Source organism: Epargyreus clarus, unplaced genomic scaffold (assembly GCF_041222505.1).
Source record: "Epargyreus clarus isolate Ecla_fem2 unplaced genomic scaffold, WU_Ecla_fem_2.2 ptg000011l, whole genome shotgun sequence".
NCBI classification, from domain to species: Eukaryota; Metazoa; Arthropoda; class Insecta; order Lepidoptera; family Hesperiidae; genus Epargyreus; species Epargyreus clarus.
In genome coordinates this window covers 4,528,654-4,545,691 of record NW_027332219.1, presented here as the reverse complement: position 1 = coordinate 4,545,691, position 17,038 = coordinate 4,528,654, and the positions used below count along the sequence as shown (strand labels likewise).

Sequence of the window (17,038 nt, the reverse complement as noted above, 5' to 3'; positions counted from 1 at the left end):
CTTAGCACTTAAAACTAAAAGCGCAACTTAAGCTGTCGGTGAAGCTTAGTATGTAATAAATCACATAGTAGCAAGCCGCGGTCAGACGGTAGATAATTTAATTAATGACGAACAAACCTCGGTTTAAGTAGCGACCAAATTAAAACACTGCCCCGGACACCGCTTTAATGAAACCGATGAGCCTCCCAAAATAACACTCGTAAAATCACTTTTAAATTAAACGGATAAGGACCCTTTCGAATCTATTTCAGTATCCCATTACCAACGTGTATTCAATAAAGCGCGCAAACGAATTATCTTATCTCTAAGCTTTGAAACGAAAGATGATAAAATCGGGAACAATATAAATAAATTAGCAACAGATACAAATAAATAGAATGTGAAATACACCAATAAACGGGATAAAGGTTAAAGGGAAAATGAAGGAGATATTAAAAACAAATTACGCAGCACAAGCGATACTTCCATCGGTAATGGGGATGCCAAAAAAATGCCAAAATTCTACACAAAAGGGAATGAAAAGAATAAGGTTCGGAGAAAAAAGAAATGCGCAGTAAGATTTTCAATTTATTAAAAGCAAACACAATTTTGCCAGTGTCGGCTCAAGAAAGAAAACAATAGTTACTCGCGTAAAGAATCTCAATGGTCCAAGGGAAAGATATTAGCGATCAGATTATCTTATCATATCACTTTATATGATAGATAGATTTAAGATCATAAAAACTTGCGTTTGAATAATCTTCACTTTCGTATCAATTTGGTATAACAAATCGATGTATGTTTACGAAATTATTGTCATATCTATAGTCCCATTGCTGGGCATGAGTATCCTCTCAGAGAGGGTAATAGTTTGGGCGATATAAGCCCGCGTTGGGCTGAGGTTTACGAAAGATTCTTCAATAATTACCATTTCCAATCTAATTTATTTGATACTTTGAGCTATTGTCTTTCAAGAGAATTAAATCATAAATAATGCATTTTATTCACTTAATTGTAGTGAAAATCATGAAAAAATCGAATTATTTGATTATTTTTATTTCTTCATTATTTTCCAGAGTTTTTGAAATAAGCGCCAAAATATTAATTATATTTAAAATCATTCACTAATTTTGTACAACACAGAAACGCGTCCGCTTCTAATTTGAAACAGCGTTACATTACACGAGGCTTTAGCCTCATCTGCTTTGGAGGTTTGGAAGTTATTTTTTTAGAACAAACAGCCACCAATAATGTTAACAAGATTGTTTGGACGTCTGTAATCATAATTACGATGAGTTATGGTTTAAATTACACTCGTATCGTGAGATTTCTATGGATTGACGAGTTGATATGCTTTCCCATGAATAAGGACGTTTGAAATGTTTGATCATAACACATATAATATATGTACATGAGAACTCTATGTTTAAAACTCCAATCATTTTGGTAGGAAGTTATTGCCAAGTAGTGGGACATGTAGTGTGATATACAATATGTAATGAGATATCATTTTTGAGTTGGTAATGATGATAAAAAATACAGCATTTACACTTGTATAGCGGAGAAGAAAAAAAAGGATTTTGCTTTTGCAATTTTATAGTTATATGGCTTAGTGGGTAATTATTACGATGAAAAGCGGATATTTTAAACTATAATAAGTATTGTAAAATTTTCCATGTCTCTATTTTTATGCAAGTACATTTGTTTCCAGTAGCAAATAGAAACCAAGAGACAAGCAATTTCCAAAGAATATATGTATTTCGATGCCCTTAAATAAGTCGGAAACATAAAAATTGTTATGACATGGAGCTCTTCCAAAAAGGTGTAAAAAGCCTCTCCTCCAAAGCCTGCGATGCATTGGCGATAATTCTGATATTGCAAATGTCCATAAGCGACGGTGACTGGTTTCCATCAGGTAGCCCGTCTGCCTCATCGTTTAAGTGTAATTATAAAAAAAACATTATCTTCCGCAGTGGAGTAAAAAAGAACTTAAAATATACATACCTCTGGCTCCAGAGCTGACTTGGCACTGATACTTGGCGTCGTCATCTAGCGTTACGTCTCGGATGTCCAAAGAGTAGTCACCTGTGAGAAAATACATCCTTAAGTTCATTTATAACTTGGTGCTTATCAAATTGTTAATGACTCACGTATAAACGGTGACTTGATATACAATGCCATTATTTTTCTCTAAACTTTTTGTTAAATCATAATAAAATATAGCCTGTAACACTCCTGAATAGTGTAGCTTTCTGATCGTGAAAGAATTTTGATAATAGGTTCAGTATTTCCTAAGATTAGCCCTTACAAACAAACAAAGTTACAAGCTTTACCTCTTTATAATATTAGTATAGATATATATAAAAGATAGTATCAACATACTAAGAGATACAACGTTAACATAGAGCATACCCAACTCCCATCGAAGCAACTTCAACTAAACTTCGAAGTTATATCACTCGGGTAAAGTACAATTTAATATCATAACTGTTTACATATGCCCGGATAACTTTATAAATGTATAGGGACCTTACAGGCATAACTTGTATATACAATGCACCTTTAGAACTTTGCATATGATCCTTGATGCGAACTTTTGATACGTAAGTTTATCTAATGTTGCGACTATCTTGGACTCAAATAGTCAACTATGGTTATTATATACAGGGTGAACTTTTCAAGTGTGCGTGGATGGCCAAAATCTAAAATTGATGACAGGAGTTATAAGGACGATTTTGATAAAAACCAAACTGTTAAATGCAATTTTTAAAAATTCTAGTTCCTCACCCCGGAATAGAACAAGTTCGTTTCAAAAAACGCATCCTGTTTTATCGCGCGTCATAGACATGCGCCAAAATGAACTCGTTCGATCCCCGGCTAGATAAAGCGTTTAAACACACCTATTTATTTAGCAAATACCATTATTTCATAACGACTTTCCAAAGCAACGTATTAAAGTATACATATAAAACATATTATCGTGTATGTTAGTAATATAACGTTTACATAGGTCATAGAGCATACCCAACTCCCATCGAAGCAACTTCAACTAAACTTCCAAGTTATATCACTCGGGCAAAGCACAATTTAATATCATAACTGTTTACATATGCCCGGATAACTTTATAAATGTATAGGGACCTTACAGGCATAACTTGTATATACAATGCACCTTCGGAACTTTGCATATGATCCTTGATGCGAACTTTTGTTACGTAAGTTTATCTAATGTTGCGACTATCTTGAACTCAAATAGACAACTATAGGTATTATATACAGGGTAATTTTTTCAAGTGTGCGTGGATGGCCAAAATCGAAAATATAAACGAAAATTGATGACAGGAGTTATAAGGACGATTTTGATAAAAACCAAAACTGTTAAAAACATTTTTTAAAAATTCTAGTTCCTCAGCCCGGAATCGAACAAGTTCGTTTCGAAAAACACATCCTGTTTTACTGCGCGTCAAGGACATGCGCCAAAATGAACTCGTTCGATCCCCGGCTAGATAAAGCGTTTAAACACACCTATTTATTTAGTAAATAAGATTATTTCTAACGACTTTCCAAAGCAACGTATTAAAGTATACATAGTAAACATAGTATCGTGTATTTAGTAATGTAACGTTTACATAGATCATAGAGCATACCTAACTCCCATCGAAGCAACTTCAACTAAACTTCGAAGTTATATCACTCGGGCAAAGCACAATTTAATATCATAACTGTTTACATATGCCCGGATAACTTTATAAATGTATAGGGACCTTAAAGGCATAACTTGTATATACAATGCACCTTTGGAACTTTGCATATGATCCTTGATGCGAACTTTTGATATAAAGTTTATCAATGTACCTCTACGTAAGTTTATCAATATTTTACATACAACATTAAGTCGCAATGTTTTATGTAAAATATTTACAATATTGCATATAAACCATTCCACAGTAACTTATCGCAATCCTATTTAAATTAACTTACATTACAAGTCTTATTTAAGTAAATTACTATTCTTAACTCAAGTAGACACTGAGTATTGTTATATACAGGGTGAATTTTTCGAGTGTGTGAAATTTTCGATTTTTTTGATACCCCTAATGACTAAGCTGGAATGCCTCTGAAAAAGTCTACCTTATCACACCCTTCAAACCAGAATACAGCAGTGTTGAATATTATGCAAAAATAGGTGTGTTCGTGGTGCCATCGGACTCACACCGCAGGATAGTCTTCTCTACTAGGCGTAATCCATCTCTAAGGTTGAAAACATTTATTTATACAATACCTATGAGATGAGGTATTAGTGTTGTAAAGTTCTAATTTTAAGCTACGATGCAAAGAGCTTAAAATATTAAACCTCGAGGCACTCACAAGCAAACATAAACCTCTTAAAGGTCGCTGTTATTAAAGATGACTACCATGAGGTACTATGTACTCGTAAGTAAAATTACAACATAAACCTTTTTTTTTATAATATAAGAGTAGCAGACGAGCATGCAGTCCACCTGATGGTAAATGGCTACTGCCGCCCATGGACATCTGTAATCAACCCTACATAGGATTAGATATTCCTACCTGAGGTCAGCCACAGATGCGTCGCTACCCCTGAGGACTAAGCTGGAACGCCTCGGAAAAGTTTGTCTCCCTTACCACACCCTTCAAACCGGAACACAGCAGCGCCTAACTCTGCTGTTATTAGGTAGAAATAGGTGTGGCGGTGGTGCCGCCGGAGTCGAACCACAAAGGGTTCTACCACCTTTAAATTATAACATATTTTTAAAGTTATTTAACAATATTCACGCTTTGTGGTTCGACTCACGCCCCACCGCTATTTTATTTTCCCATTGCAGCAATGTTAAGCCCTGCTGGGTTCCGTTTTGAAGTGTGTGGTATGAGAGAAATACTTATTCGAAGCGTTTTAGCTTAGTCCTCAGGTGTAGCAACACCTTTGTGGTCAACCTCACGTAGGAATCTAATCTAATCTTAATTGATTACAGATATCCATGGACGGCAGTAGCCACTTACAATCAGCTAGCTGGACTGCATGCTTGTTTTCTACTTCATTATTATAAAAACTAAAAGATCTATGAGGCGACTTATCATAGTACTCAGAAATAGCAACATCTGTGATCAGCTTCAGATGGAACCCTATTCAATACGAAGTTAGGTACAAATGTCCATGGTCAACAATGAATTACCAAGAATAATAATCAAGAGGACTACATATACGTTTTCTACTTCAATAATATAAAAAACCTGCAGACTGCATTTTCCATATAGGTGGATAATACATGTTCCAGAAATTATTTCAATCAAAATGTTCAAAGGAAGTTTATGTTAGAACTACAGGCGAACTCTAAGAGGTTTACACTTCGGGGCTTGAAAGGTCACTGTCCCTACTCAGTATTAAGAGGACTTTGCGCTGTCCACTAACTATACAAACATCATCTTATGTAATCGTGTTTGGTACTTAAACTTTATAGTATGTAGTCCACTTTATATTAGTTAGACAAAGTTCCAAAGGTAAGTCTACTTAAAGTCGCTAAATGCATTGCTGAAATAAATAGATCAACCTGTTATAATTTCCAATTTCTACTAGGAACTTTTTTAATTTGACCTTACGTCATCAATATTATATTTCCACTTCTGGGAACCAGCCTTCTCTTTGAGTTGTATTTGCCATAGTTAACCACGTTGGCCAAGTGAATATTGGTAGTCTTCACACACTTTGATATTTTTAATAGAACTCTCAGGCGAGTAGGTTTTCTTACGTAGTTTTCCTTCGCCGTTATAATTAGCGGTATTTCACATCTTATTCCATTTGTAAAAACACTGATTGTCAATACAACATCCCATTAGCTCTTTACTAATATATTTAAAATTATTAACAGTTAATTAATTGAACTATGCTTGCGATTATAAATATTTATCTTTTAAAAGTCTATCTAGTAAGCGATGTTGTACCAGAACTTAAAACTAATTTATATATGCCAATTGTAATGTCTATACTATTTAATTAGCCAACGCAGCGACACGTCCGTCTAGTTCGACGGTCGAACACCGACTCACTCATTCGTGACAGTTGTGACGTATGTACTCAAAACAAATCTACCTACACTCGCGTGTACTTTTGTATATACTACCCACATTCTTATTTATAGATTTTAACGAGTATATAAAACAAGCCTACCTTCTTCATCACTCCCTATCATCTTGTAGCGGTCGTAGCCACTCAGGTCTCGGTGCAGTCCGAGACCGAAGTCGTCCTTCGTCCACTGCAGTTGCCCTGCTTTGTTCTCCACGCGACACGGTAGGGTCACTCTTGACCCTATTACAGCAGTCTGTAAGATAAAATCTCTTTGAATCATCATCATTATAATCCTATTATAAAATAGACGCTGTCTACATTCACAGTCACACACGACAAGATTCCCTGTGTTGTGGGTGCCATGGTAACACATGTATAGTGTGTGTATACCCACATCCAGAAACAGAAATATGAATTCACCATTTAGCTATATATCTGGCCGTGGATTGAACCCGGGACACTGCACGCCAGACCGGTATGGTGACCGCTCCGCCACAGGGGTATTTTCTAATTTTTAGGCATCGGTCTCGTTTATGAGAGAATGGAGTAGGCCATATTGGCACTTGCCAAAGGTTGAGACATACATACATACGCTCAAACAATATTAGCCTCCGCAATCAAACAAAAAGAGATAAACTCAATGATTCTGATTTAAACTTGCATTTAAGGAAGATAAGTTTTCTTGAAACTAAAAATATTTATTCCAGCAATCCGAATGATTCAGGAATACAATAAATAGACACAAAAGACGTCAACCGGCGAGCAAATTGCTGTTTCTGCCTACGATTTTAATATTTCTAGAAATTTCTATAAAATTCGTTCGACTCTGAACATTCGAGAAAGAATTTGTTACTAAATAGAACGATTTGAATAAATGCTACTAGTTTTTAGTTTTCTCCACATTTTGGTAGAATTTAAATCTTTTCATGTTAATTCTTCGCAATTATTACATATGTGTGCGTCACATACATAACATATGTGTGTCACATACATAACCAAGAAATATAATATCTTGTGTGATAGGGCACATCAAACATCAGATGAACCCTCTGTGGTTCGACTTCGGCAGTACTACCGCCACACCTATTCCTGCCTAATAAAAGCAGTGTTAAGCGCTGCTGTGTTCTGGTTTGAAGGGAGATATTTTCCAAGGCACTGCAGCTTGGACCAATCGCATCTCAAGGCAATGGCGCATCTCTGGCGTCAGGTGGGATCTTACCTCATTCAAGGTCGGTTACAGATGTCCATGAGCGGCAGTAGCCACTTAGCATCAGACTGCTCGTCTGCTACTACTATTATAAAAATACAGACATCAAAGGGTGGTAATAGCCACTTACTACTTACTTATAGATCTTAAAGCTTAATTATTTAAATCATATATTAATAAAAGTTGATTACCTGATCCTGTGGCTCCATTGCGAATTTCTGCTCATGGTAACCCGCGCTCACACCGAAAACACAGCACAGCACAACACACTCCCAAGTCCGTAAAAGCAAGAACAAAGGTTGAACACACCTACTTATTTTTAATCTACATCTGTAACTCAACATTTTGTCTATGCTACTTCCTAAAACCCATTGGTATTTCCGTTTCTATTTTAACCATTCACATCGTACCGGAAGTCGGACTTCCTTTTGTTAGCGTTCTATTTTTGAACGTTCGAAAATGAACGCCATCTTTAAAACTATTTTAAGGTTTTAGACGAATGATTAATTGTTTGTTTGATTTATCGGCGTCTCCTTTGATCTGAAACAAAAAATAGGGGTGGTTAATTGGGGTTTGAAAGGTGGTAATGATAGGGATGGATCGTTTTTTAAATTTAAATACGGCGTCTATTTTGTATATCCGTCAATGAAACTTTGGTTCCGGCAGAAGCATAAATATAATAATAGTTTCTATTAAATTTAAAATTAAATTTATATATGTTATATATTATATATAACATAGTAGCTTAAATTTGTACTGAAGTTCAGGGTTTGAATCCCAGGTACCGCTGATTTTTGGTGGTTGTATGTATTAAGAATTTGTTATAAACATAAGGTCCTCAAATTCTCTAGTCTCGAGCACACTAATACTGTTCCACTCCTTTCAGAGTGAGAGGGATTTAGGCCATAGTCCACCGCGCTGGCCAAGTGCAAATAGAAAGACTTCACACATCCTTCAGATTTTTTTAGAACTTTCGTGTTAACGATTTCAGAGGATGCACTGTGCAGTCAACCATTCCACACTTGACAAGCCCGATGGACTAAAGCCGCTTTTTACTTAAATAATAATTGGAGACAGTAAATGTAAATGCTTAATTTGGAAGATTTTTTAAGATTACAGCCGAACCTTTATACATGGTTATACATGACTTTTATAATATTTGTCCTTCACAAAATCTACCAGAAATATCTATGACAAATAATCCGTAAAAATATCCGAAACTTTGGACGAGTCAACAATTCTACAGAGTAGCCCTTAAATGTGAGCCCTAATGTATGAGATCGTAAATACTTTAGTACCTTTTACCTTTATGGAATTTACTATCATAAAAATGATAGGTTTATGTTTATCATTTTAAGTACTAAAGGGCCATTCAGAGGCGAGAGAGGCGTTCCAACTTAGTCTTCAAGGCAACGGATTTAGAAGGTGGTGAACCCCTTGTGGTTTGACTTCGGCGGCACCACCGCCACACCTATTTCTGCCTTATAACAGCAGTGTTAGGCGCTGCTGTGTTCGGTTTTGAAGGGTTTGGTAAGGGAGACATACTTTTTCGAGGCGTTCCAGCTTAGTCCTCAGGGGTAGCGGCACATCTGTGGCCGACCTCAGGCAGACATATATAATCCTATTTGGGGTTGATTACAGATGTCCATTAGCATTAACATTCCATCATAACGTAACAAGATAACATCTGGATGTTAACAAGACATTATTTAGTACTAAAATAGTATAATAAAATAAGAAAGCAGGGATAGCCTAGTGGTTAAGAAACTCGGCCTCTCGATCGAGGGGTCCGAGGTTCAAATCTCAGGCACGCACCTCTGATTTTTAAAGTTATGTGCGTATTAGAAATTAATTATCACTTGATAAACGGTGAAGGAAAACATCGTGAGGAAACCTGCATACCTGAGAGATTTATAAAAAATAATCTCAAAGGTATGTGAAGTCTACCAATACGCACTTGGCCAGCGCGGTGGACTATGGCCTAATGGTTCTCACTCTGAGAGGAGACCCGTGCCCAGCAGTGGGACAGTAATGGGTTGGTGATAAAATAAAAAAAAATCGGCATATCGTGAGTACCGGTTACATAGTAAAATGGCTCAATTCCGCAATAATTTTAGTCTAAAATCATTTATAAGAAAATTGCTTAACATAGACTCTATATGTCTATGTCACTCACAATTTAGATGAATCCAACGACACCTCATATGTTAAAATCCGTGAAGCCGTTTGAGCTTTATAGCGTGCCAAGTATTAATATAATAAATACATACTCGAAAATCATTACCCTCCACCGTAAAATTATCGCTTTCATCTAACAGTCAGACCCATTCTTTAATTTTATTATGTTCCAGTCATTTTAAGTTATTAATACCTACGCTTCAAGCGTACAAAGTCTAGATTTTATCGAGTTTGGAAACTAGTCAGATTTATCTTACAGAACTAATCCAAATGTCATTCAAAAGTTTTAATTGACATCTTTTTCATCTAATTTTATCATTGATTTAAGATATTATCGCTCAAGATTTCAAAGCAAGTGACTTTAAGATAAAATTCGTGAGATTAATTTAATTTCTAATCCACATGTATCCTTAAATCTAGACGTACGGCAGTGAATCCACCAAATTCTGAGAATGCACGCAATTCCAGGGACGGATGCAGTATGTTTTACACGCAACTTTTATGTTTTATGCGCAACATAAAGGACGAGGGTATGTGTCGACCACACATACCGTCGTACGCACCAGACGGTGTGGCGAGCGCCAAGCTCACCTGGGTGGAGCCAGGCGGGACAAGGCGATAAGAGGACTCCGGTTGTATTTCCTAGATCCTGGAGCCCTCTACGCAGCGCCCAGGACGGCCAACGGAGGTGTAGAGCGGTAAGAATCCAACAAAACCTTGCGTCACTCCCACGGCACCGGGTACCTTTTGAAAGTTTCCCCCTCGTAAACAAAATAAGAAGAAAAGGCAATAACCACTATGGCCAATTGAACGTTATAATATTTTTAACTTTGGGCGAAATTATCTTAAAGAGCCGAACTCATTTCGATAGGACTTACACAAAAATTTAAAGACTCAACTGGCAGTATGTTCATTTATAATAAACTCATTTATTGTGTAATAAACAAAAAAGAAGTTGAGTTATGTATTGTATTTTTTTTACTCCTAAATTTTGATAAGGATTCTTTTTTAAATTGATTGTCTTATTTATTATTAACCAGTTTTATAACCGTGCAGCTTGTTTATTTATTTTGTCTATTTGCAATTGTACTGTTTGTTGCAATATTCCTGAATAAAGTATTTTCTTTCTTACTTTCTTTCTTTTTATAGGGTCTCCGGTCACACTGAACTTCATACCGTATGTATACTACTTTCATAACACAACCTATACCTAACTAAAATCGTAAAACACGGAATATCTACCAATTAAGCTATATTTATATATCCCGTAATAAATATTACTTAACATAACATAAAAATCGAACAACCTAATTATGAAGCAGTAAAATAGGTGTACTGTAGGGTATAAGTATAAAATAGTAGTTATGGTTTAATCCAGCTTAAGTCGTTATTAAAGCTGCTATAACTTTTAATATTTCCTGGTTATATTTTTATTACTTCGTTATTTTTCGAAATTGGGTGTTAATCATATTAGCTATATAAGTTTTGATGTAGATATCTTCGCGATTCGAGTAAAGGCACCAGTGTCACACTTATTTCTGCATTATAAAGGCAATACATTTGCTGTTTCAATTTCATTAAGAATAGGAAAGTTTCGGGTTCAATTCTCGACCGATCAGATTTTTAAATAAGATATCGATATTTCTCTATATCTGCGGTATATTACGAATATCTATAAATAGTTTAATAATAATAGTTTAATGGCCAATAAAATTGTACATACAGATAATGCAGTATATAGAATGATGACATAATTACTAAAATACCATAAGTATAGTGAACTCTGGTACCCATTTTGTACCAGAGTTCACTAAACTATATACAGTAAGATTTAACTTGTGTTATGGGTATCAGGAGTTTTACTATAAGATGTATAATATGACCAAGATACCAGATCGATCTCTGTTTCTATAATTGTGAAGAAATCTTGAGCCAGCAGACTATATTATTAAAAACAAAATTAGTAAAGTAATTGGTGGAAGGCAGTAGCCACTTACCATCAGATGAACAACATGCTCGTTTAGTACATTATAAAAAAGTATTTATAACCATACGGTACATTATTTAAAGTAAAATAAAATAACGGCAGTATAATTACACAGGAAATTAACACCGAATAAATTATTTAATTTGTGTCTTTTTATTACAGGCTCATAAAAATAGTCATAGAAATAACTAATTAGTGGGAACTTAAATATAATTATCTCAAAGGTGTCGAAAGTTTTAGTGTTTTGCTCATAAAATGCTTATCTGTTCATAATAATAAATATGGAATAAACTAAGGGTATTTTAATGATGTTCCATCAATGTAACTGAGTATCAAAAATTTAAGAAAACTATTTTGAGACCTTTTAATTTTTTATCACTCTGTATATCGCAAGTAGGTACCTAAGTAAATAATAATAAAAATAATATAACGGTACTGCAGGCAAAAATAATAAATGTATTTTTTTTAATTTGAAATATTTCACGCAAATGTTAAAAGTAAGTTGTGACATATTTTCGACTTTTGTTTATTTCAAAAATATGTTTCGAACCTAGCTAATAATTATAAGGAAAAACATGTAACAATATGAACAACTGCGTCCAAAGAACCAGCCAACATGAGTTATCATCATCATCATCAGCAACCCATTACTGTCCCACTGCTGGGCACGGGTCCCCTCTCATAATGAGCAGGATTAGGCCATAGTCCACCGCGCTGGCCAAGTGCGTATTGGTAGACTTCACATACCTTTGAGTTTTTTTTTAATAAATCGCTCAGGTATGCAGGTTTCCTCACGATGTTTTCCTTTACCGTTTAGCAAGCGATAATCAATTTCTAATACGCACACAACTTTGAAAAATCAGAGGTGTGTAACATGGGATATAGCATTACGTAATTAAAATAGGATGAGTAATGTAAGAATAACTGTAAACCATAAAAATAGTGTAATGCCTATTATAGTTTTACACCTTTTTAATTAAATTTCTATTCCGCCATAATAGATGGCGCTGTATTCCATTTATACGAAACCACTCACATAAAAGGTTTTACTATTTACTAAAAGTGATTCACATCCAATTCACTTTGCATTTTCTTTTGCTTACATTAATCAAAATATTTCTTAAGTAAAATCGTAATTACGAGTCATTAGATCGAATGCACTTATTAAGATAATTCACCGGATGGGAAAAGCGATAATTAAGATACAGATCCAATTATCATACGCGCATGTCAATCAGAGGTAATGCAGGGATCACTCAAATGGCAATGGGTTTAAGCTGTTCCACCATGAGCGATAAGCGATGAGCGAGACGGACACCTTAACGAAACGAGTCGCATGGTGTCTCTACAAGGTGGTAGAACCCTTTGTGGTTCGACTCCGGCGGCACCACCGCCACACCTATTTCTGCCTAATAACAGCATTGTTAGGCGCTGCTGTGTTCCGTTACGAAGGGTGTGGTAAGGGAGACATACTTTTCCGAGGCGTTCCAGCTAAGTCCTCAGTGGTAGCAGCGCATCCGTGCCCGATCTCAGGTAGGAATATCTAATCCTATCTGGGGTTGATTACAGATGTCCATGGGCTGTAGTAACCACTTACCATCACTCAACTGCATTCTCGTCTGCTACTCCTATATTATAAAAAAACAACATCAATACGGTAACAGACCGACGTGTTACACCGCTCATATTTGATAAATGTTACGTAGATGCCAGATAGATCACACATGTGACCGGCATCAGGTGAAACCCCTGTTCTATGTGAAGTTGGTTAGTGTGCAAGCAACTTCATTTAAAATGAGGTTCTACCTAAAGTGGTTCACAGATGCGTAGCCACTACGGACAACTAAAATGGTTGCCTCATAAGTCAAGCACTATTTACTTGCTACATTATATAAGAAAAACAGACGAGGATGTAATCCATCTGATGTTAAGTAGCTACTGCCGCCCATAAACATCTATACAAGACAAGACCAGACTCCTATTTCCATGCGTCTCTACCCTCGAGAGATTAGACAATCTGAAACGCTTCGGAAAAGTCTGACCACGCCCTTCAAACCAGAACACAGCAGCGCTTAACACTGCTGTTATTAGGCAGAAATAAGTTTTGTGGTGTCTCCGGAGTCGCACCACAGAGGATTGTACCACCTTTATCTTTCTAAAAAATATTATAGATGGCTACTAATTTTTGCAGGGACATAAATATTACCTTTACATATTGGTTGTTTGCACATTGTAACACAAGTCCTTCATCCAATAAGTCAGATGCATCATTGCTTATAATCTCAGTAATAGTTCTCCTATTAGCTCTAGTTGAGGCAATGTGACAGTAAGTCAATTATAACCTAACAGTAATTGCTATAGACTACAGCACGAATAGACGTGGCCAGTATTTGTGGGGCTAGCATTTGTTTTTTTTTATTTTTTAACTAGCTGACCCGGCAAACTTTGTACCGCCTCAAAATCTATTTATCAAGTATATTTCATATAAAATATAGCCCTATGTTACTCGTAGATAATGTAGCTTTCGAATGGTGAAAGAATTTTTAAAATCGGTCCAGTAGTTTTTGAGCCTATTCATTACAATCAAACAAACAAAGATTTCCTCTTTATAATATTAGTATAGAAAGATAAGATGGTTAAACATTTTGAGTTCGAATTTTAAACCACGGACTAAAATCTAAATCCACCCAGCGCGGTAGGTTATGGCCTAAAATTTTCTGAATCTGACATGAGATTTTAGCCCAAAACCGGGACAGTAATGGGATAATGACCCACGTGGCTTAGCGAACCGCACACTGGTTCAAATACGATCAGAGGGTGCCGGATACGATCTCAAGCCAGAGAGATATTCAAATATCCATGGCACCTGTTGCTCAGGGTATCCTGGTATGGATGACTGTAAAAAGCATTTTTTTAGCAACCAAGCCCCAGTCAAACAGATATCCAGAAATAACTTTACTGTTTGCAGTTTGGGTTCTTATGTATTTACCTTTATAAGTTGAAGCATCCCAATTTCCACCATATACGAAATGCAGCAGCCGATTATAAATGAAGAAAACGTTTTCATTAAAATTAGTCAACAATACAGATTCACCAAATTTTCTCAGACATGTCTATCCATTGTTAGATCTACGGTAACAATAATGTTTAGCTGGCTATTCTCGTTAAGCTGATCTCAGCTTAGTCTTCAGCTAATAGGATTATGGAGATTAGGTAAACAGTTCGTAGATAGTTCTAGCGAGTCATGGTGCACTTGAAAAGGTTATTGCTAAATAGATTTATTATCTACTTTAGTATGATTAAATGGATAATGCTTTGTCCTACAGCTTTAGGATTGATTGTGACAAGGGTGCCATCAACTGACATGTACCTACACAAATACCCAGACTCAGAATGGAAATTTAAATTTGTGATTTAAATGTTTGTTTGGCCGAGGATCGAATCTCGAACTCGGCATGTTAGTCCGATATGGTAAGTATAACTTATTTCGACTTGTTAAATATTGCAGGTAAGCAAAAAATAAATGGAGTAACGAAAATATGTAATATTCCGTTCCATTAAAGGTATATGAAGTCTGCCAATTCGACTTGGCCAGCCCGCTGGACTATGTCCTAATCCTTCTCATTCTGAGAGGAAACCCGTGTCCAGCAGTGACAATAATGGGTTGATGACGTACAAAACCTAATTTTTCTATAGTATAAAAACTTATATTGTACACTTTGCTCATATAGTTCAGGCATATATAAAGTAGTTAGGAAACCCTAACTGGATCAAGAGTTTGCCTTGCTTTAATTTATAACACATTCCACAAATAAATACTTGAAACATGAGGCCTTAATTTACAAAGACCAACATTTTCGTGACCACCTTGCATGCTAGCTTGGACATATGCTTGTGTTGTCTGACTGCAGGATGTAAGCGATAAGCGACGATCGCAGTAATAAAATAATCAAATAACTAAAACTCCATGCAAATTGGATCAATAGTTTCTGAGAAAATCGCGGCCGAATACAGACTCCTTTTCTGAAGTCGGTTAATAAAAAAATAAGAAATTCGAACTCTTTTATTTGTTCGACCACGAAAAAATGAATGAATAATAAACCTCATAATATAAAGATTTGTATATTTACTAAACACGCCTAAAATCCTTTTCTGTTTTTTGTGTTTTCTTTTCACAGTATTCTTTGTACAATTACCTCCTGAATGGCTATTTGATAATAACTATTATTTATTTAATCTTTTTACGGGTAAGACATTTATTTTCTCAAAAGATTTTCCAAAAATCGCTTACTGAGAAACTTACAATTATTACATAATAAAATAAAATTAAATATAAAATTTAATCTGTTTTCTTTCCATATCTTAGATAATAATAAAAATATATTTTACGTTACTCGCTGTTACTCAAACGTTAACCTTACACAAGTGTGCTTGCGTGTTCCTTTCAGATATGGGACACGTATGTTAGTGGGTTATAATCAAACCTATGGTAACATGAATTCAACTTGAAACTATGGTTACTGGCCACATAAGATGTGTTTGAAGATTAGTTCAAAACTTGGCATAGTTCAAAGTTTGTATGAAATATTTAGCAAATGCGATTACGGTAACAGTTTGAAATAATGCTGGTAAATTAAATTAATTGCTTATTTTATATGAAATAGAACTGACAAACGAGCGTAGTTAATGAGTAGCAAACGAACGTGCAGTCTATATATATCTATCAGATAAACAAAATGCTTGAAATTCACATGCTGTTAAGCAGAAACTTTAAACAAAAAATAATAAATTGGATTAAAACTTTAAATTACAATGAAACTGAATCTCTTTTTATTTCAACAGACGTAAAGCGATAGAAAATATTTATGTAAAACTTTTCTCTATCTTAAATGTTTGTAACCCTACTATATGATTATAGCTTCAACATTTTATGTTAACAACGATTAGAGATATGGAAGAACGGAGCCTCTTGCTACAGGCAGTTTTAAATGCTTACTAGGATGGCACCAATCACTGCATAAAAAGAAAATATACAAAGAAATGTTTAGTATTAACCATGTTTTGTTATACCAAGTTATAAGCATTTCTTTAATTAATTTAGTTTTATTTATTTATTTATTATTATCATCATCATCAACCCATCACTGTTCCACTGTTGGGCACGGGTCTCCTCTCCGAATGACAAGGATTAGGTCGTAGCCCACCGCACTGGCTAAGTGCGTAAAAAAAGTTGTCAAAGGTATGTGAAGTCTACCATTCACATACCTTTGACAACTTTTTTTAAGATATTTCAATATGCAAGTTTCCTCATGATGTTTTCCTTCACCGTCAAATCACGTATTAATTTATAATACGCACATAACTGTGCGCTTATATATATTTGCGCACATAACTTTCAAAGGTGTGTGTGCATAACTTTGAATTAAACGTGCCTGGTATTTGAACCTCGGACTCCTTGATTGAGAGTCCGCTTTTAACCACTGGACTATCACTACTTAATCTACCTCCAGTAAGATTAAAGTACTACCGTACACCGGTGATAAATGCGTAACTACCCCTGAAGACTACGTTGAAACGCCTCGCATTCCTATTTATATCTTCC

At 35.4% G+C, this 17,038-nt stretch overlaps 1 protein-coding gene across 2 annotated transcripts in view; it reads right to left on the bottom strand.

Annotated features, from left to right (window-relative positions):
• Positions 1-17,038, bottom strand: part of rst (irregular chiasm C-roughest) — a 130,474-nt gene that overhangs the window by 57,763 nt on the left and 55,673 nt on the right. For both annotated transcript variants that reach the window (XR_012102707.1, XM_073077789.1), the window contains exons 2-4: positions 7,463-7,811; positions 6,167-6,317; positions 1,984-2,064 (exon numbers count right to left, since the gene is read on the bottom strand). Coding sequence is in view for 1 of the 2 variants with exons in the window: in XM_073077789.1 (XP_072933890.1) it covers positions 1,984-2,064; positions 6,167-6,317; positions 7,463-7,615 (385 nt within the window). In the remaining variant the exon portion in view is untranslated. The remainder of the gene's footprint in view (positions 1-1,983; positions 2,065-6,166; positions 6,318-7,462; positions 7,812-17,038) is intronic.